Source organism: Salvelinus namaycush, chromosome 25 (genome assembly GCF_016432855.1).
Source record: "Salvelinus namaycush isolate Seneca chromosome 25, SaNama_1.0, whole genome shotgun sequence".
NCBI classification, from domain to species: Eukaryota; Metazoa; Chordata; class Actinopteri; order Salmoniformes; family Salmonidae; genus Salvelinus; species Salvelinus namaycush.
Window position 1 is genome coordinate 7,400,073 of NC_052331.1, and position 20,658 is coordinate 7,420,730.

The following is a 20,658-nucleotide window of genomic DNA, read 5'->3' on the forward strand; positions in this document are numbered from 1 at the left end:
AGACATGAAGATCAGTCAATCTGGAAAATGTTAAGAACTTTGAAAGTTTCTTCAAATACAGTCGCAAAAACCAAGCGATATGATGAAACTGGCTCTCATGAGGAAGTTACCTCTGCTGCAGAGGATAAGTTCATTAGAGTTACCAGCCTCACAAATTGAAGCACAAATAAATGCTTCACAGAATTCAAGTAACAGACACATCTCAACATCAACTGTTCAGAGGAGACTGCATGAATCAGGCCTTCATGGTTGAATTGCTGCAAAGAAACCAATACTAAAGGACACCAATAAGAAGAGACTTGCTTGGGCTAAGAAACACAAGCAATGGACATTAGACAAGTGGAAATCTGTCCTTTGGTCTGATGAGTCAAAATTTGATATTTTTGCACTTAGTGGGACTTTCATTTGTTTTTCAACAGGACAATGACCCAACACACCTCCAGGCTGTGTAAGGGCTATTTGACCAAGAAAGAGAGTGATGGAGTGCTGCGTTAGATGGCCTGGCCTCCTCAATCACCCAACTTCAAGATTATTGGAAAAGCATTCCAGGTGAAGCTGGTTGAGAGAATACCAAGAGTGTGCAAAATTGCCAAGGCAAAGGGTGGCTACTTTGAAGAATCAAAAATATAAAATATTTTGATTTGTTTAAAACTTTTTTGGTTACTACATGATTCCATATGTGTTATTTCATAGTTTTGATGTGTTCACTACTATTCTACAATGTAGAAAATAGCAAAAATAAAGAAAAACCCTTCAATGAGTAGGTGTGTCCAAACGTTGGACTGGTACTGTACATTCTCACTCACACAGACCTTTCTGCATTGGTCCCAGGCAGCATGTTACCATTGTTCTAGGTCAGTGTGTATAAGAACTGAGTTGGGGGAACAATACTAAGACACTACTGGCTGATTCTTTACTCTGTTGGGCTCTTGGGGGCTGTCTGAACTGTCAGAGGGAGAGGGTTGGGGAGCTGGCCCCCTTGTTCTGGTCTCCACCTCTGGACAGGTCCTGGTTCTGTGTTTGGCCTAGGATAGGGCTAGAGTCAGTACAGGCCTGCAGGTCTTTCTCATGCTCTTCTGTTGTTTGTTCCGCCCTCTCTTTCTTTACGGCAATCTTCTCTTCATCCTCCTCTTCCTTCTTTGGTTCTCCTAGTCTTTTCCTACCCTCCCTTTTAGCCTCTTTCTTCACACCCTTCTTTACTTCCTTCTTTGTAGCGATGGCAGGTAGCGGTTTCTGGTCAGGGGTGGAGCTCTGGCAGACGGTAGGCCCGTCCCACTTTGGAATGTCCAATCCCAGCAGTTCCATCAGCTGGCTCATGACCTCGTCCACATAACCGTTGATACGCAGGTGCGCGTGTTTGTCCTGCCAGACAGAAACGAACATGAGCTTGAGACCTCGACCAGTAACAACCTAGTACCTACCACGTCAGTGTTTGCAGAACACAAATGACAGAAGGGCCAGGATAGGAGTATATACTTACCATGTGATGTAACCTGATCCAAAAAAACGACAGGCCCTCAAATGAGATCCGTCAGCTGCGAATATTTAACTTGTCCACCTTTAAGGGTGAAACCACCCAGACAAGTGCAGGACTACACATCCAAGACGCTACTGCATCTTACTTATGCCTTTGTATTCCTTACGGAACATAAGCCATCATTGAATTGCCTCCAAACTTTCTACAGGTCCTGCAGTAGGATTAGCTTAGAGAATGTGTTGAGTCATTAATCAAGTATGATCTCACTGAACATATTGGCTGAATTATTCATGCAGCTGAGTTCCTATTTTTAACTTGAAACTTCTGTAGAACACCAGACCTTAGAAGTACATGGTTCTATGTGACAATAGGAAGCTTCTGAAGATAATAGGCTGTAAACATCCGAGGGCTAGTTGATTTGAACTGTGCAAACAATCATTTGTGGAAATCGGCCGATATTGCGTTCATGTTCGCAGCTCATGTTTAATAGGATACAGCGTGTTTGAGTTAATTACATGCAAGTTGAAGTTTGTGTGCGTGTCTGTTTAGTGGTGTACAGATTGTTGTGTGTGTGTATCAAATCAAATGTTTTATTTGTCACATATGTGTTTAGCTGATGTTATTGCGGGTGTAGCGAAATGCTTGTATATGTGAGTGAGTGTGTGCATTACTCATGTGTTTTTTAAGTTGGAGTTTGTATACGTGTGTGTGTGTGTGTGTGTGTCTTGTGTACACACGTGTGTCTTGTGTACACACGTGTGTCTTGTGTACACACGTGTGTCTTGTGTATGTGTGGTTTGTGAGACTCACATGTTTGGTGGGCTGAAGGTTGACGATGACCACCTTGCCCCCCTTGCGTTTGGTGAAGAGGGGCAGGTCTCCGCTGGGCTTGATTTGCAGAGAGGTACCCAGGGTCAGCGCCAGGTCGGCCCGTCTAGACAGAGAAACACCACAAAACTACATTACCCATAATCATCACATACAAACAACCAGGTCCATCACCTTAGAACCTGCTACATACAGTGCATTCGGAAAGTATTCAGACGCCTTGACTTTTTCCACATTTTGTAACGTTACATCCTTATTCTAAAATTGATTAAAGAGCTTTTTCTTCCATAATCTACACACAAAACCCCATAAGGACAAAGCAAAAACTGGTTAAATTCTTTTTGTAAATTTATAAATACAAATAAACTGAAATCACATTTACATAAGTATTCAGACCCTTTACTCAGTACTTTGTTGAAGCATCTTAGGCAGCCATTACAGCCTCAAGTCTTCTTTGGCACACCTGTATTTGGGGAATTTTCCTATTCTTCTCTTCAGATCCTCTCAAGCTTGGTCAGGTTGGATGGGGAGCATCGCTGCACAACTTTTTTTAAGTCTCTCCAGAGATGTTCGATCAGGTTCAAGTTCAGGCACTGATTGGGCCACTCAGGGACATTCAGAGACTTTCAGGCCAAATAGTTCAATCTTGGTTTTGTCAGACCAGAGAATCTTGTTTCTCATGGTCTGCGAGTCCTTTAGGTGCCTTTTGGGAAAACTCCAAGCTGGCTGTCATGTGCCTTTTACTAAGGAGTGGCTTCCATCGGGCCACTCTACCATAAAGACCCGATTGGTGAAGTGCTGCAGAGATGGTTGTCCTTCTGAAAGGTTCTCCCATCTCCACAGAGGAACTCTGGAGCTCTGTCAGTGACCATCAGGTTCTTGGTCACCTCCCAGACCAAGGCTCTTCTCCCCCGATTGCTCAGTTTGGCCGGGTGGCCAGCATTAGGAAGCGTCTTCGTGGTTCCAAACTTCTTCCATTTAAGAATGATGGAGGGCACTGTGTTCTTAGGGACCATCAATGCTGCAGACATATTTTGGTACCTTTCCCCAGATCTGTGCCTCAACACAATCCTGTCTCGGAGCTCTACGGACCTTTTCCTTCAACCTCATGGCTTGGTTTTTGCTCTGACATCCACTGTCGACTATGGGACCTTATATAGATAGGTGTGTGCCTTTCCAAATCATGTCCAATCAATTGAGTTTACCCCAGGTGGACTCCAATCACGTTGTAGAAACAGCTCAAGGATGATCAATGGCAACAGGATGCACCTGATATCAATTGAGTCTCATAGCCAAGAGCCCGAACACACATCTAAATAAGGTATTTCTGTTTATCAATTTGCAAAAATGTCTAAAACCTGTTTTCGCTTTGTCATTATGGGGTATTATGTGTAGATTGATGAGGAAAATGTTATTTAATCAATTTTAGAACAAGGCTGTAACGTTACAAAATGTGGAAAAAGTCAAGGGGTCTGAATACTTTCTGAATGCACTGAACGCTGTGTTAAGTTGTTTTAATGTCACGTACAAGTACAGTGAACTACTGTTCTTGCAAGCTCTAAACCCAACAACGCAGTATCAATAATGCAGTAATACTAAAAATAACATAAGGCAGAACAAAAACACACAAGGGGACTAAGAACACACCCCTGTGGGGGACCCCGTGCTGAGGGTCAGCATGGCGGAGGCGATGTTGCCTACCCTCACCACCAGTCCAGGATCCAGTTGCAGAGGGAGGTGTTCAGACCCAGGTACTGTTCCCACAAAAAGATGTCGGCACTGAGCAAATGTCAGGTCTGCTGACTGCAAACTCGAATGTTGTGACGATTCTGTGTAACTTCCAGCGCACGTTCACTGTGGACACTGAGGCTGTACCCGCTTTAAGTTACCATTTTAACAGTGGCCAAGTAGGTTACTGTGGCTATTTGATCATAATGTAGTCCTACCAAAGTGACCTACCTTCAAAAACAACGGAGAAAATGCATCCCATAACATTTTAACACGGAAATAGCTGTTCTATCATTCAGCCTTGTTAGGTTCTAAATGAACCGAGTAAAAACTCACGGGCAATTATTCAAGCTCAACCAAGTGTATTCACCCAATGAGTCAGACAGCTGAACAAACAAAGACATGGTCCCAACAGCACAAGTATATATACTCCAATGTAGGTGAAGTCTCATCCTTCCCTCTAAACATGACATCTTTATTGCTAGGCAGGAAGTTAAGTGATGTGGGTAATAAACTGTTCCTTCTCCTTACTGTGACCTGACCTCGGCCCCCATTCCTCACAAATCCACAGCTCTCCACCCTTATCAGTGGCCGCAACCATGTGATTCCCTTTCCTTTACCCAGTACATTCCAAGCCCCTGGCTCATATCCACCCTTACTTGACTCCACCATATGCATTCCTCCTACAGATAACCATTAACTTCTGATGTAACAACCAGACTTTGGCCCTTCTCCTTTCCATAGGATACCTGATGTCTAACAATATTTTAGAAGTCAGAACCCATCAGTCTACAGTAGCAGCCAATGTGTGGTGTAGGCCTTAATTTCAAGAGACTTTTGAAAAAAACACGCAGGGCTTGACATTAACCTGTTTATCCACTTGTCCTTCAGATAAGTAGATGACCTAAAATGTTGTTGTGTTGTTCAATGCAAGACACCACTTTACAAAATAATATTCATTATTATTCCCATACCATTACTATAGAGAATCTGACAAATTATGCTACCCTCTGCCTATTGGCTACTTAGCCTGCCTCAAAAGCTAGGTCAGGGCCAACAAGGATCAGTGACAGACAATTTCTCATCTAAATCACTTCAGTCTAATTATGTAAGTGCAATGTGTGTGTGCGCGCATAAATTTATGGTATGTATGTGGACAAGCATAAGGACCTTCGTGTCAAAATGCAACCGTTGGCCTTTGAATTGTAGATTTAATGAAGAGGAGAATGGTCATCAATTAAAAGGGGATTACGCTGGGAATTAGTTGACAGAAATGGAGCGGTGGTTTGCACATCAATAGATAGAGGCATACACTAGACTGTGCCGCCATATAACAGGTCAATATGTTACACACGGGTTAACTAACATTCTGACCTACAGGGCCAACACAAATACCCTACTTCTTTAAGGAGGTGCTCTGCTTTTGTTCTCTCTTTGTCTGTCTATCTTTTTCTCTTACCTGCTAGCTTCTTCGGCTCTGTTGAGGTCTTTTTCCGGCAGAGCTTCCTCCCAGTCCAGTATGGTACTGATGAGCTTCCCCCTGTGTGAACACACACACACTTTAGGGTAATTTCTTAGCAGACACCTGGCTATGTACTGATACAGCGTGATGATCTCTGATATCTTATCAGTGTTGCCGATTATTGTATTTCCTCGAAATACCAAGACGGTGAAGCTGTATGAGTAACACCCAGTGTGTGCGTGTTGTGTGTGTGTTACCTGCAGGACCTGAGTCCTCTTCCCCGGACCTCCTCACAGTATTTTCCAGTGGGTTTCAGGCCCATCACACCAATCACCTTTTCCCGCACATACTGCCTGAAAAACCACACATCCATCAGAACCTGTGATGCCTTTCACCTTGACTTACTGGTGAAGAACCTTCGGTGAGGCAGTGCCATATAATTCAGTATTAGAACTCTGATGGACAGTGCCACTTTACAGGTGACAATTATCAACACAGATCAGCGAACAAACACATTTCAAAGAATTTAAAGAGCGTGTGAGGTGGCTGATGTAAATACTTTGCTGCTGTTGTCCTGCCCGTGTAGGGGAGTACAGATGGTGGCTGAAGGCTAGATAAGTGATCCCTATTAGTATGTTGCTGGAATGGTTTTCCCCTGCTTACAAGCCAGCCTCCCTTTCCCAAGTTGCCTCAGGTTGTTAACATATGGAAAGTGAGAAGTCTGTCTATTCTTGTTTATTTTTGTGTAATTGACAGTTGAAGTAGGCAAACAGTGTTGGCAGATTTAGATTAGAATTTAGATTAGAATTAGCATCAATGCCTCCCGAGTGGGGAAGCGGTCTAAGGCACTGCATCGCAGTGCTAGAGGCGTCATTACAGACCCGGGTTTGATCCTGGGCTGTGGCGCAGCCGGCCGCGACCAGGAGACCCATGAGGCGGCGCACAATTGGTCCAGCGTTGTCCGGGTTAGGGGAGGGTTTGTCCGGCTGGGATATCCTTGTCTCATCGCGCTCTAGCGACTCCTTGTGGCGGCCCGGGTGCCTGCAAGCTGAATTCGGTCGCCAGCTGTACGTTGTTTCCTCCGACACATTGGTGCGGCTGGCTTCCGGGTTAAGCGAGCAGCATTGTCAAGAAGCAGTGCGGCTTGGTGGGGTCGTGTTTTGGAGGATGCATGGCGCTCTACCTTCACCTTTCCCCGAGTCCGTACGGGGGTTGCAGCGATGGGACAACACTAACTACCAATTGGATATCAAGAAATTGGGAAGAAAACGGGGGTAACAGTAAGAAGATTTTGCATCAATTGAAAACAGTGCAGGGTTAATCAATCTGGCTTTTATATGACGTGTGTACATGTGACAAAGAGAGTGGGTTCAGCATGAATTAACCAGTTGAGGGCACACAAAAGAAAATACAAATTTTAAGATGGGCTGAACTGTGTTTCGGTACGCTTTCATTCTAATGTGAAGAGCATAACATTTCTATGCTTTTGAATTCGTCGTGTGTGACATCTTTCACTAAGAGTGGTTTGAACTGACGTACTTGCCACACTTCCCACACTCCTCCACGAACATGTTCCCATGCAACTCAGAGAGCAGATTTCTGAATCAGAGAGAGAAAGAGAGACTGCTTATTTCACATAAGTATGTACTGACAATAAACAATTTATATCAATGTAAATGAGTGTTGAAGCGACGCACATTGGCTACCCGGACTATCTGCATTGTGTCCCGACACCCCCACCCGCCAACCCCTCTTTTACGCTCCTGCTACTCTCTGTTTATCATCTATGCATAGTCACTTTAACTATACCTACATGTATGTATTGCCTCAATTAGCCCGACTAACCGGTGCCTGTACATAGCCTCGCTACTGTATATAGCCTCGCTACTGTTATTTTCACTGTCTTTTTACTGCTGTTTTTATTTCTTTACTTATCTATTGTTCACCTAATACCTATTTTTTACTTAAAAACTGCATTGTTGGTTAGGGCCTGTAAGTAAGCATTTCACTGTAAGGTCTACCTACACCTGCTGTATTCAGCACACGTGACAAATAAACTTTGATTTGAACAGAGTACTTTAGTTTAGCATTTCCTTCCCAACTGATTACCATATAGATTGGAATAATGGTATTCTCCTGCTAATGTATTGAATCATATTGATTTCACTCTCTTGCTGTAGCCGTTCCAATTCTATGAAATCCTATTCACAAGAGAGACCAGGGCTTATTCAAAAGAGTCTTTAGAGTAGGAGTCCTGATCTAGAATCAGGTCCCTCCTGTCCATAGAATCTTATTATTTATGATCTAAAAGGCAAAACTGATCCTAGATCTGCATTTATTCTCTGAGACGCTTGATAAATACAGGTCCTGGTCAGAGAATGATTGTAGTGTTTCATTGGGATAGTATAGCAGGTTTTATATTATATTTAACCATGAAAAACCCATTGAGATACAGAGTCTCTTTTGCAAAGGAATGTTACCTGGGGAAGCCGGAGCGGACGTGGATGCCGTCCACATTCTGGCTGATGAGGTATTTGAGGTAGCTGGCTCTCTGCAGCCCCAGCAGGGCCATGTGAGTGAGGCTGGGCCGAGCTTCCTCGAATGTGGTGTCAAAGTGGGGAGACTCGCCCCTCTCCTCCATGGTCCACACTCCTTTGGGACCCCTGAGAGAGGGAGACAACATAGAAGTGTGAGAGGTGTGTACAAACGCGCGCACACACACACACACACACACACACACGTCTAAGGTTATGACAGGGCAACATACAAGACAGACTGTCAAGCAATCTCTTCACATCTCTGTAGTAAGGTGTGGCATCTGTTGTGGTAGCTGCCGGGCTTCAAAAGGCAAGAGATGCATTTCTATGCAAGAGGAAGAGCGAGACATACTGAGAATACAGAATGAAGGCCTTAGCATTCTCCTCTCTCCCATTCTCTTTTAACTGACACAGCCCCCGCTCTCTCACCTCTCACTGTGTGACTTATGGTCTGCTCAGACCAGATCAAAGCTCCTCAGCCATTTGGTAAGACAGTCATTAGGCTAGAGGAGTACGTCAGCCAGGTATTACGTACTTATCTTTTAGAGAAAAGGGCCGCAGGACATGAAGCGCAATGAAAGTCTGCAAACTGGCTTTAGGGGGGAATGTGTCCTTTTTATGCCTAGGTTTTTCAGTAATGGACCATTAATTCAATTCAAGGACAAACAGACAGGCAGACAAACCAGAATGACAGAAGGCTGATTAATTAAATATGAATGTAAAGTCCTCTAGTCCTTTTCCGCACAGCAGCAATGGGGAAAAGGGAAAACACGTGAAGACACAAGCAGAGACAGAAAGAATAAGAATTACATTGTAATGACAAGTAATATAAAAGAAAACGTTGGAACGTTGGTGTGAAAGTCAACATCAGAGATTCAGCCAACACTACCGTACAATTATTGCTCTGGTAATAGAGCTAGCCTGTACTGCCCCCCTCTGCTGATACCACAGTACTGCAGCCAAATAAGAGGATGGTGTTGACTCACATTTCCTATATTCTTTCTTGAATTGTTTAAAAATGCATCATTCATTATTCAATTTCTTGAGCGAGAAAAAGACACTGATCCCATTCAAGTAGGTTCATTGAACAGGACGAGCCTTTACTAATAATACATTTCTAAACTGGCCAAATCCTCTGTGTCAGTTCAGCATAGCCATGAACCAAGCCTTTACAACCAGGGAGAGGTGGAGGAGAGTGTGCTTCTTTAGCCTATGGAGATGCGCTCTGAGTGGTTGAGCGGTACAGGGTAATGGTCTTACCTGAAGTCAGGTATGCCTGAAGAGGTGCTAATGCCTGCCCCAGAGTGGACCACCAGGTACTGGGACTCCCTAATCAGCTGGGCAAGAGCCTCCACCTTCCCCTTTAACTCTTCTTTACTGTCAAACGACTGGGAGAGAGTAGGGATGGGGAGATAACGGGAGAAGAGGGGAAAGTGAAGGGAGGATGGGGATGAAGATGAGAGGACAGGACAGGACAGGACGAGGTGGGAAGAGTAAGAAAGAAGGGAGAGAGTGTAGAGGGTAGTGTTGGTGTAGGGCAGGTTTGACTCATCTATTTCAGTGGGGTGCCCGGTGCAGTGTGTGGAGAACATCGCAAAACGTGCCAAAAGGACTAGGGGCGCCAGCAACAACAACGTAATGGTAGGGGAAACACTACACTGGCGTTCATGTTAGCTTTAGTGTGTAACAACAGAGATAGAATATTACTAGCTAGCTAGTTTTGAACTACGTGTATATTGGCAATAGGAATGGATATTGTGCTACGGTAGGTACACTTCTGGCTAGAACTAGAGGGAATCCTCGAAAAGCTTTGTTGCTACTAGTAACTTAGCTAGCTAGCTAACACCTGCCTGTGTGTTTACCTCGGGGAGCCCGCATACACCTTTGTCCGCATATGTAGACAGTCCAGCGGCGTAGTTTACAGACATTACTGCAGCTCCTCAACAAAAACTCAGAAATATACCTCAATGCTCTCGTAAATATTCCCGTTCAACGCAATGAGCTTTTGTTTCTTTTTGAAAACCAGCCCACTTGCTCGTTGTTGAGACCCAGTTTGGTGACGTCATCCATAAGGGACGATTCCACTTAAAATGACTGATGAGTTATTTGGCTTGGCTGTAGTGCAGATAGAACAATGAGACGTTGGGTCACTTTATTTGTCTTGTGATCAGTTACAATGACATTACACTCATTACTGTAAACTTCTACGGGTACAACACCAAACATGAGAATGATGAATTGCTTCATTGGTTATCTAAATTTCCCAATTCGTTATTATTGATAGGAGGGGACTTTAACATTACAATAGATAATTCAACTGATAGATGGCCCCCAGGTAGACCAACCAATCAGAATTTGGGTTTAATACTTTTTATGGAAAAGTTTGATCTTACTGGGGGAAAGTGAAGGGAGGATGGGGATGAAGATGAGAGGACAGGAGAGGAGAGAGAGGTTTCCGGCCGACAGATCATTCACTTGGAGTAACAAAACAGGTTCCAGACAATCCAGAATAGATTTTTGGCTTATATCCAAATGTATTGATAGTGAATGTGTTACTACAAATATCTGTACAACTCCCCTCACAGACCATAGGGCCATTTACATTGATATCAAAATATTTACCCCTGATACTAACCTTGGCAGAGCATCTTACTGGAAGCTAAATAGCTCATTATTAAATAATGATATAGTTAAATTTGAGGTTAAAGATCTGCTGTCACACTTTTGGGAAAGGGCTTGTGAAGAAAAATCTTATTGCAAGAACTGGGAGCTCTTTAAATTTGAGGTGTCCAAATACCTTAGAAAATATGGTAGTAATCTTGCTAAGACCAGAAGAGCTGGGGAGGAAAAGGTGATCGTTAAGATAACTTCCCTTTCTCAGAGGTCCCCAGCCGGCCTCTCGGGGGAGGAGAAGATGGAACTAATTGAGTTACAAAATAAACTGGATAATATATATAGATTAAAAGCAGAAGGAGCCTTTATTAGATCTAGGAAAAAATGGATTGAGGAGGGAGAACAGAATTCATCCTATTTCTTTAGACTTGAGAAATTTCACTCTAAAAATAACACTATCCATAAATTAAACATTGATGGTGTTATTACAGATGACCAAAAAATAATCGCTAAATACTGTAGCAATTTTTACAGAAAATTGTATAGCTCTACGTACTGTCAGGAATCCACAAATATGTTTTTTAACTCACTGAATAATGTTCACTCTATCAGTGATATAGAATCTAAACAGTGTGATGAACCCATCAAAGTTGAAGAGATTATAGAGTCTATCAAACATCTAAAGAACAATAAATCACCAGGTGTTGATGGAATTACATCAGAATTTTACAAATTATTTTCTGAACAAATAGCTCCCTTCCTATTTGAAGTCTTTTTAGAGAGTATTAAAAACAATGTTCTCCCTCCTACAATCAGTCAGGGGTTAATAACACTGATACCTAAGCCTAACAAAGAAGTGCTGCTCATCGATAACTGGCGTCCAATTTGTCTTCTTAATAATGACTATAAGATATTAGCCTTACTACTTGCAAAAAGAATTAAAGAAGTCCTGGATGCAATCATTGATGAAACACAGTCTGGCTTCATGAGGAACAGACATATTTCTAACAATGTCAGACTAGTATTAGACATACTTGACTACTCAGACCTAACTACTGAGGATAGCTTCATATTATTTTTTGATTTTTATAAAGCATTTGACACAGTAGAGCATCAGTTTCTCTTCCACTCCCTTGAGAGACTTGGCTTTGGGGATTTTTTCTGTAAGGCTATTAAGACTCTATGCAAATGGTAACAGCTCTATCAAATTGAAATATGGCACCTCACCTAGATTTGAGTTAAAGAGAGGATTTAGGCAAGGTTGTCCTATCTCCCCGTATCTGTTTTTATTAATCACCCAACTTCTTGCAAATTCTTTAAAAAATAGTCCTGTACAAGGTATTTCCATAGCTGGTAAATAAATTATTATAAGCCAGCTGGCTGATGATACTAGACTTTTTCTGAAAGATGCTAACCAAATTCCCATATCGATCAATGTGATACAATCCTTTTCCAAAGCGTCTGGTCTATACCTTAACATTAATAAATGTGAACTCATAGCTGTCAAAGATTGTGTGACACCTTCATATTATGGTATTCCAGTAAAATAAGAACTTACATAGTTAGGCATAACCATTACAAAGGATCAGAAGTCTAGAGGCTTACTAAATTTTAACCCTCTTATTAAAAATACCCAGAAGAAGCTACATCAATGGCTACAGAGGGACTTATCTTTAAAAGGTAGAGTCCTAATAACCAAGGCTGAAGGTATCTCTAGACTAACATATGGCGCTCATCTTTATATCTTGACAGTAAAGTAAGCAAGGAGATAGACCAGATGCTTTTCAACTTTCTTTGGATAAACCGTACCCATTACATTAGGAAAACTGTTGTAATGAACACTTATGAGAATGGTGGACTGAATTTTCTGGACTTTACTACTTTAAATAATACTTTTAAGATCATTGGATAAAACAATTCCTAAGAAGACCCACTTCTATCTGGAATTTTATTCCTCATCATGTCTTCTCTACTTTTGGTGGCCTTCATGTTGTTGTGCAATTATAATATTGACAAAATTCCAGTGAAACTTTCTGCTTTTCATCGGCAGGTTTTCTTGTCATGGTCCTTAATTTATAAACACAATTTTTCTCCACACAGATATTATATATGGAATAATCGGGATATATTGTATAAAAATACTTCTTTGTTTTTAGAATATTGGTTCCGAAATAATATCCTATTGGTGAGCCAACTGGTAAATGCAGAGGGTCTTTTACTCAGTTATAAGGAATTCTTATCTCTTTACTAGGTCCCTGTAACACCTAAAGATTTTGCAATTGTTTTAGATGCCATTCCCTCAGGTGTTGCTCTGTTATTCAGGAACGTGTCAAGACCTGACCCTCAGAACCTACCTTCTATTGACCCTGTTGACTCATCAGTAGGAAAGATTTGTTTATCTTTTGGCCCATTCAACAACAGAGCGATACGAACCTTGTTTCAGCAGGATGTTGTATCTATACCTTATGTCATGCCTTATTGGAATGGATTTATTGATAATATCTGTTGGGGAAAAGTTTAGATGTTGCCACACACATACCTACTTGTTAACAAAATTAAGGAGGTTTCCTTTAAAATTATTCATAAATATTATCCTGCCAACCACTATATGAAGAAGTTTAAGGAAAACATAAACTCAAATTGCTCCTTTTGTAATGACCACCCAGAAACAGTGTTGCATCTTTTTTGGCATTGTATACATGTAAGAAAACTGTGGCAAGACATCAGTAGATTTATAATTGAACACATTTATGAAGATTTTACACTATTGTGGAGAGATGTACTGCTTGGATTCTTTACATACGATAAAAATAAGCTGAAACATTTTTATGGAATTAATTTCATTATTCTTTTGGCCAAATTTCATATACACAAATGTAAATTTACTAACAAAAAAACAAATTTTCTTACCCTGCAAAAATAAATTGAACTCTATTTTAAGACTATTAAATACTCTACTAACAAAAAAGCTGTTAGAATTGTAAGTGTATGTATGTCCCTTATGGTCCTTGTGTAATTGTAATGTGATATTGTACCCCCTAGCTCGATTGTCCATTATATATAATCTATATATACTTGTGTTCCCTTATGTACTTTCTGTATTGATTTGTTGTTAATAAAAATTAAAAATATATATTTTTTAAAAGAACAATGAGACAGAAAATTCACCGGATGTATAAATGTAAAGCATCCGGTTGGCGTTTCCACTCACTACCAAATATGGTGGTGAGAGGAAGCCAAGTGGCCGGACGGTATGCATTCTCGAGTATTTCCAGTACTTCCAGGCTGGCAATTTTGAAACGAGTAGGACTTCAGCTACCGAGTTCAAGCAAAATTAACGAGTGGGACATCCGACTTGGTGAATGAGTTGTTGGTGTGTGAGAAGTTTGGAAGTCTGACAGCCGAAATGGCGGCGAGTAGTAAGGAACGAAATGGAGAAAAGGTTGGAGAAGCAACAGCTGTGCTGGAATGCTAACAATATGGGTGTCAGTTCTGATTATATGGAGCGGGAGGATGAGGGTCAAGAACCGGAATGGTCTGTAGTGGAAAGACATATGAAGAAGAGAGATCATGATACTGAAAGCAGTGTAGCATCTAGTAAAGAAACCATAAAGAGGGCCAAGGTAGGAAGCAATAGTAATAATGTGTTGGAATGGAAAGTGGTGATGGTGTTTAATGAGAGCACAGGGCCTCATTTACACCCGATCTGACTAACCAATGCTGTTGAGAAAGAGATATGTGAAGTCAAATTAGCCCGGTTCATTGGAAATGGTAGATTGTTAATATTTTGAGGTAGCTAGGATCAGCAAGGGAAGATTCTGCAAATGGAAAAGCGTAATGGGAAGAAGATTAAAAGCCATGTCCCTGGTGCTTATGCTAGGTTGAAGGGAGTCATCACTGGGGTCCCAATATCTATGTCCATATATGATATCAAAGAAAATGTGTATGGAGTGTGATGGCATTTTCCTGTATTACCAAATGAGGAGAGTTACAAACTACACACCAGTCAGAGTTATACTTAAACTTAATCTTTAATGAGCTTTAAGCTTTAGCCTTTGACTTTCAACAATTCACTATCTATAATGAATTTTGAGAGTCCCTACAGAAGAATACAAAGATCTTTTATAGCCACCCCTCTCAACTTACATGACGAACCACAGATCTTAGGAACAGTTCACAAAGGTTAAGATTTGTATGAAAGATATCGATAAAACATAGCAGACAGTTACTGCTGTGTCAACAGTTCTCATTGTAAAGACCGGTGTCTGGCCCCCTCCTACTGGAACCCATCTCACCCTGGTACGGTATAGCACAAAAACATTACCTTTACTATCTGGAATGCTCTTTAGGCTTTATTACCCAAAGACATCGTAAATCTCCTCTGTCAGTGCTATCTCATAGAGGCCCTTCCTCAGTGGAACACACACACACAATAGTCGACAGAATACTCCATTCTGTCGAATAACACAACCATTCTAATGCAATACAAAGATTATAATATACCGTACAAGCACTATAACATAATCTTGCAATTTTCCACGACAGGAGGCAGAGTAATTGAGGCCAAAAGTTGATCAGTAGGAAAGAGGGTCAAAGAAATGAAAGCTTATCAGTGCTGCTGAGGTTTGAGAAGGTTTTGCCTGGAAAAGTTCTTTAGTTTCAATGTCAGAGAATTTGTCCCATCCCCATTGCAGTGTTTTAAATGCCAAACAATGGGACATGCACAGTGCATTCGGAAAGTATTCAGACCCCTTGACTTTTTCTACATTTTGTTAGATTACAGCCTTATTCTAAAATCTTCATCAATCTACACACAATACCCCATAATGACAAAGTGAAAACAGGTTTTTAGATATTTTTGCAAATGTATTAAAAATAAAAAACTGAAATACCTTATTACATACGTATTCAGACCCTTTGCTATGAGAGTCAAAATTGAGCTAAGATGCATCCTGTTTCCATTGATCATCCTTGAGATGTTTCTACAATTTGATTGAAGTCGACCTGTAGTAAATTGAATTGATTGGATATGATTTGTAAAGGCACACCCGAGACCAAGCCATGAGGTTGAAGGAATTGTCCGTAGAGCTCTGAGACAGGATTGTGTCGAGGCACAGATCTGGGGAAGGGTACCAAAAATGTCTGCAGCATTGAAAGTCCCCAAGAACACAGCGGCCTCCATCATTCTTAAATGAAAGAAGTTTGGAACCACCAAGACTTCCTAGAGCTGTTCGCCTGACCAAATTGAGCATTCGGGTCAGGGAGGTGACCAAGAACCCAATGGTCACTCTGACAGAGCTCCAGAATTCCTCTGTGGAGATGGGAGAACCTTTCAGAAGGACAACCATCTCTGCAGCACTCCACCAATCAGGCCTTTATGGTAGAGTGGCCAGACGGAAGCTACTCCTCAGTAAAAAGCACATGTCAGCCCGCTTGGAGTTTGCCAAAAGGCACCTAAAGGACTCTCAGACCATGAGAAACAAGATTCTCTGGTCTGATGAAACCAAGATTGAACTCTTTGGCCTGAATGCCAAGCGTCACGTCTGGAGGAAACCTGGCACCATCCCTACGGTGAAGCATGGTGGTGGCAGCATCATGCTGTGGGGATGTTTTTCAGCAGCAGGTACTGGGGGGCTAGTCAGGATCAAGGGAAAGATGAACGGAGCAAAGTACAGAGAGATCCTTGATGAAAACCTGCTCTAGAGCTTTCTGGACCTCAGACTGGGGAAACAGTTCACCGTCCAACAGGACAACGACCCTAAGCACACAGCCAAGAGAATGCAGGAGTGGCTTCGTGACAAGTCCCTGAATATCCTTGAGTGGCCCAGCCAGAGTCCGGACTTGAACCTGATCGAACATCTCTGTAGAGACCTGAAAATAGCTGTGCAGTAATGCTCCCCATTCAACCTGACAGAGCTTGAGAGGATCTGCAGAGAAGAATGGGAGAAACTGCCCAAATACAGGTGTGCCAAGCTTGTAGCGTCATATCCAAGAAGACTCAAGGCTGTAATCACTGCCAAAGGTGCTTCAACAAAGTACTGAGTAAAGGGTCTGAATACTTATGTAAATGACATATTTCCGTTTCAAATTTTTAATACATTTGCAAAAAAATCTAAAAAACTGTTATTGCTTTGTCATTATGGGGTATTGTGTGCAGATTGATGAGGGGGGAAATCTATGTAATCAATTTCAGAATAAGGCTGTAACGTAACAAAATGTGGAAAAAGTCAAGATGTTCAGTGTAAAGAAAAGATGTGCCAAGTGTGGAGGGGAACATGATTACGGTGAATGCGGGAGCAATGTGAAGGTCAAGTGTTGTAATTGTGGGGGGAACATACTGCAGCATTTGGTGGATGGAGGGTGCAGAGAGAGGCTCAGAGATATAGAATCATTCATGATGTATCGTATGCAGAGGCTTTAAGACAGATTGGTGGAACTACAGTGCAGAATGATAGAGCTTCCATGGCTGCTCCTGTACTAAATAGACCTAATGTCGGGGCTGTTGTTTCTTCTGGTCCTGGCATGGTTTCAAGACCTGATCAGAAATGTTACGCTCATGAATGTGCTGTGTCAAAGGACACTTTAATAGTGAAAAAAGTTAATTTCATTGCTTTCATTGGTAAGGTTATCAACACGACTTGGGTTGTGGAAAGCAGAAATGCCAGGTTGAAGGTTATTGTGGATACGGCAAAATAGTTATTGGGGGTAACAGATGTTACTGTTAAAATGGTTGTAGACATGCTGAATAATCCTAAGGGTGGATTGTTTCAGCATGATATAGATGATAGATAACTACTTTTCTCATTGATGAAACATTTGATCTCAATACAGTTTTCTGTTTCCCAAACTAAAATCTGTTACAGAGTGGACTAGGTTTTGTAGACTTAACCATTTGCCAAAGTTTAAAAAAATTGCGTTATATTGGAGTGCAAGGGCGAATTGAGTTATTGCACAGGCGCACTTCACAGAGTAGTTCGCTTAACGGAAATATGCAATACATGCTAGAACGAGCCAATAGGCTTTCACTTGGCTCTGCCCACCTCCTTGCTTGTTCTGCACACTATAATTAATTTGCGCCCATTGAAAACGAAAGGCTGTGGTCTATCTTGGGTTAGTTATAAAAATCTTTGGCGTAGTTTCTACTTTCACAGTACACATTTCCCTTACTTTGGCTTTAGTAAATAAACTTATGATGGTATAAAGGTCAGCCATTTTGGTCAGGGAGTTGGTCAACCATGGTTTGCCAGTGATGTGATAAGATATTTACACTGAAGAAAAATGCAACATGCAACCATTTCAAAGATTTTACTGAGTTACAGATCATATAAGGAAATCAGTAAATTGAAATCAATTGATTAGGCCCTAATATATGGATTTCACAACTTGGATTACAGATATTGATCTATTGGTCACAGATACCTTTACAAAAAAAGGCAGGGGGGTGGATCAGAAAACCAGTCAGTATCTAGTGTAACAACCATTTGCCTCATGCAGCGCGACACATCTCCTTCGTATAGAGTTGATCAGGCCGTTGATTGTGGCCTGTGGAATGTTGTCCCACTCCTCTTCAATGGCTTTGCGAAGTTGCTGGATATTAGCGGGAACTGGAACACGCTGACGTACATGTCGATCCAGAGCATCCCAAACGTGCTCAATGGGTGACATGTCTGGTGAGTATGCAGGCCATGGAAAAGGGAGCGGAGGTCGGGTTGTCTTCTGAGAATTCGTAGTCGAGTGAGTAAACATCCACTGCCATCCATTCTATTGGCCAACGTGCAATCATTGGAAAATAAAATGGATGACCTACGATCAAGATTATACAACCAACGCGACATTAAAAACTGTAATATCTTATGTTTCACCGAGTCGTGGCTGAATGACGACACAGATAATAAAGAGCTGGCGGGACTTTCCATGCACAGGCAGGACAGAGAAGCTACGTCTGGTAATACGAGGGGCGGGGGTGTGTCTATCTGTCAATGACAAATACCTCAGGCGAGGTATTGCTCGCCTGAGGTAGAGTACCTTATGATAAGCTGTAGATCACACTATCTACCAAGAGAGTTCTCATCTATATTATTCGTAGCTGTCTATTTACCACCACAAACCAATGCTGGCACTAAGACAGCACTCAACCAGCTGTATAAGGCCATAAGCAAACAAGAAAATTCTCATCCAGAAGTGGCGCTCCTAGTGGCCGGGGACTTGAATGCAGGCAAACTTAAATCCGCTTGACCTAATTTCTACCAACATGTCACATGTGTAACCAGAGGGGAAAAAAGTCTAGACCACCTTAACCCCACACACAGAGACGCATACAAAGCTCTCCCTCGCCCTCGATTTGGCAAATCTGACTATAATTCTATCCTCCTGATTCCTGCTTACAAGCAAAAACTAAAGCAGAAAGTACCAGTGACTCGCTCAATACGGAAGTGGTCAGATGACGCGGATGCTACGCTACAGGACTGTTTTGCTAGCATAGACTGGAATATGTTCCGGGATTCATCAAATGGCATTGAGGAGTATACCATCTCAGTCATCGGCTTCATCAATAAGTGCATTGATGACATCGTCCCCACAGTGACCGTACGTACATATCCCAAGCAGCCGCGAGCTGCCCAATGACACAAACCTACCAGACAAGATAAATGCCTTTTATGCTCGTTTCGAGGCAAGCAACACTGAAGCATGCATGAGAGCACCAGCTGTTCTGGATGACTGTGTGATAATGCTCTCGGTAGCTGATGTGAGCAAGACCTTTAAACAGGTCAATATTCACAAAGCCGCGGGGTCAGATGGATTACCAGGACATGTACTCAAAGCATGCGCGGACCAACTGGCAAGTGTCTTCACTGACATTTTCAACCACTCCCTGTAATACCTACATGTTTCAAGCAGACCCCCGTAGTCCCTGTGCCCAAGGAACGGAAGGTAACCTGCCTAAATGATTACCGCCCCGTAGCACTCACGTCGGTAGCCATGAAGTGCTTTGAAAGGCTGGTCATGGCTTACATCAACAGCATCCTCGGATGCCCTAGACCCACTCCAATTCGCATACCACCCCAACAGATCCACAGATGACGCAATCTCAATCACACTCCACACTGCCCTTTCCCACCTGGACAAAAGGAACACCTACACTATTGTTCAAAAGTTTGGGGTGACTTAGAAATGTTTTGTCCGTTAAAATAACATCAAATTGATCAGAAATACAGTTTAGGCATTGTTAATGTTGTAAATGACTATTGTAGCTGGAAACAGCAGATTTTTTTATGGAATATCTACATAGGCGTACAGAGGCCCATTATCAGCAACCATCACTCCTGTGTTCCAATGGCACGTTGTGTTAGCTAATCCAAGTTTATCATTTTAAAAGGCTAATTGATCATTAGAAAACCATTTTTCAATTATGCTAGCACAACTGAAAAATGTTGTACTGATTAAAAAAGCAATAAAACTGGCCTTCTTGAGTATCTGGAGCATCAGCATTTGTGGGTTCGATTACAGGCTCAAAATGGCAAGAAACAAAGCACTTTCTTCTGAAACCCGTCAGTCCAGTCTTGTTCTGAGAAATTAAGGCTATTCCATGCGAGAAATTGCCAAGAAACTGAAGATCTGGTACAACGCTATCTACTTCTCCCTTCACAGAACAGCGCAAACTAGCTCTTACCAGAATATAAAGAGGAGTGGGAGTATATAGCCTCGTTATTGTTATTTTATTGTTACTTTAGTTTATTTGGTAAATATTTTCTTAACTCTTTCTTGAACTGCACTGTTGGTTAAGGGCTTGTATAAGTAAGCATTTCACGTGTATTCGGCGCATGTGACAAATAAAATTTGATTTGGAAGAACTGGGACATTTTCAGCTTCCAGGAATTGTGTACAAATCCTTGCGATATGGGGCCGTGCATTATCATGCTGAAACATGATGTGATGGCGGCAGATGAATGGCACGACAATGGGCCTCAGGATCTCGTCAGGGTATCTCTGTGTATTCAAATTGCGATCAATAA

The 20,658-nt window shown here is 41.9% G+C and overlaps 1 protein-coding gene across 2 annotated transcripts; it reads right to left on the reverse strand.

Moving 5' to 3' along the window:
* Positions 1-699: 699 nt before the first annotated feature.
* Positions 700-10,078, reverse strand: sirt6 (sirtuin 6). Of its 2 annotated transcripts, XM_038963428.1 has the most exons (8): positions 9,895-10,078; positions 9,293-9,420; positions 7,976-8,158; positions 7,035-7,094; positions 5,753-5,848; positions 5,493-5,573; positions 2,288-2,411; positions 700-1,362 (listed from the first exon to the last, which is right to left on the reverse strand). In XM_038963428.1, the coding sequence occupies exons 1-8, from the start codon at positions 9,958-9,960 to the stop codon at positions 949-951; spliced, it is 1,152 nt and encodes a 383-aa protein (XP_038819356.1). In that variant the 5' UTR covers positions 9,961-10,078; the 3' UTR covers positions 700-948. The 2 variants fall into 2 exon arrangements, with proteins under 2 accessions (XP_038819356.1, XP_038819357.1); XM_038963429.1 differs by lacking the exon at positions 7,035-7,094.
* Between the last annotated feature and the right edge of the window lie 10,580 nt (positions 10,079-20,658).

Coding starts and splice junctions, on each gene's coding strand:
- sirt6 (XM_038963428.1), bottom strand. CDS start 9,960: ATGTCTGTAAACTACGCCGCTGGACTGTCTACATATGCGGACAAAGGT. Junction 5,574..5,752: donor AGAGGACTCAGGTCCTGCAG/GTAACACACACA, acceptor GTGTTCACACAG/GGGGAAGCTCATCAGTACCA. Junction 1,363..2,287: donor ACCTTCAGCCCACCAAACAT/GTGAGTCTCACA, acceptor TCTGTCTGGCAG/GACAAACACGCGCACCTGCG.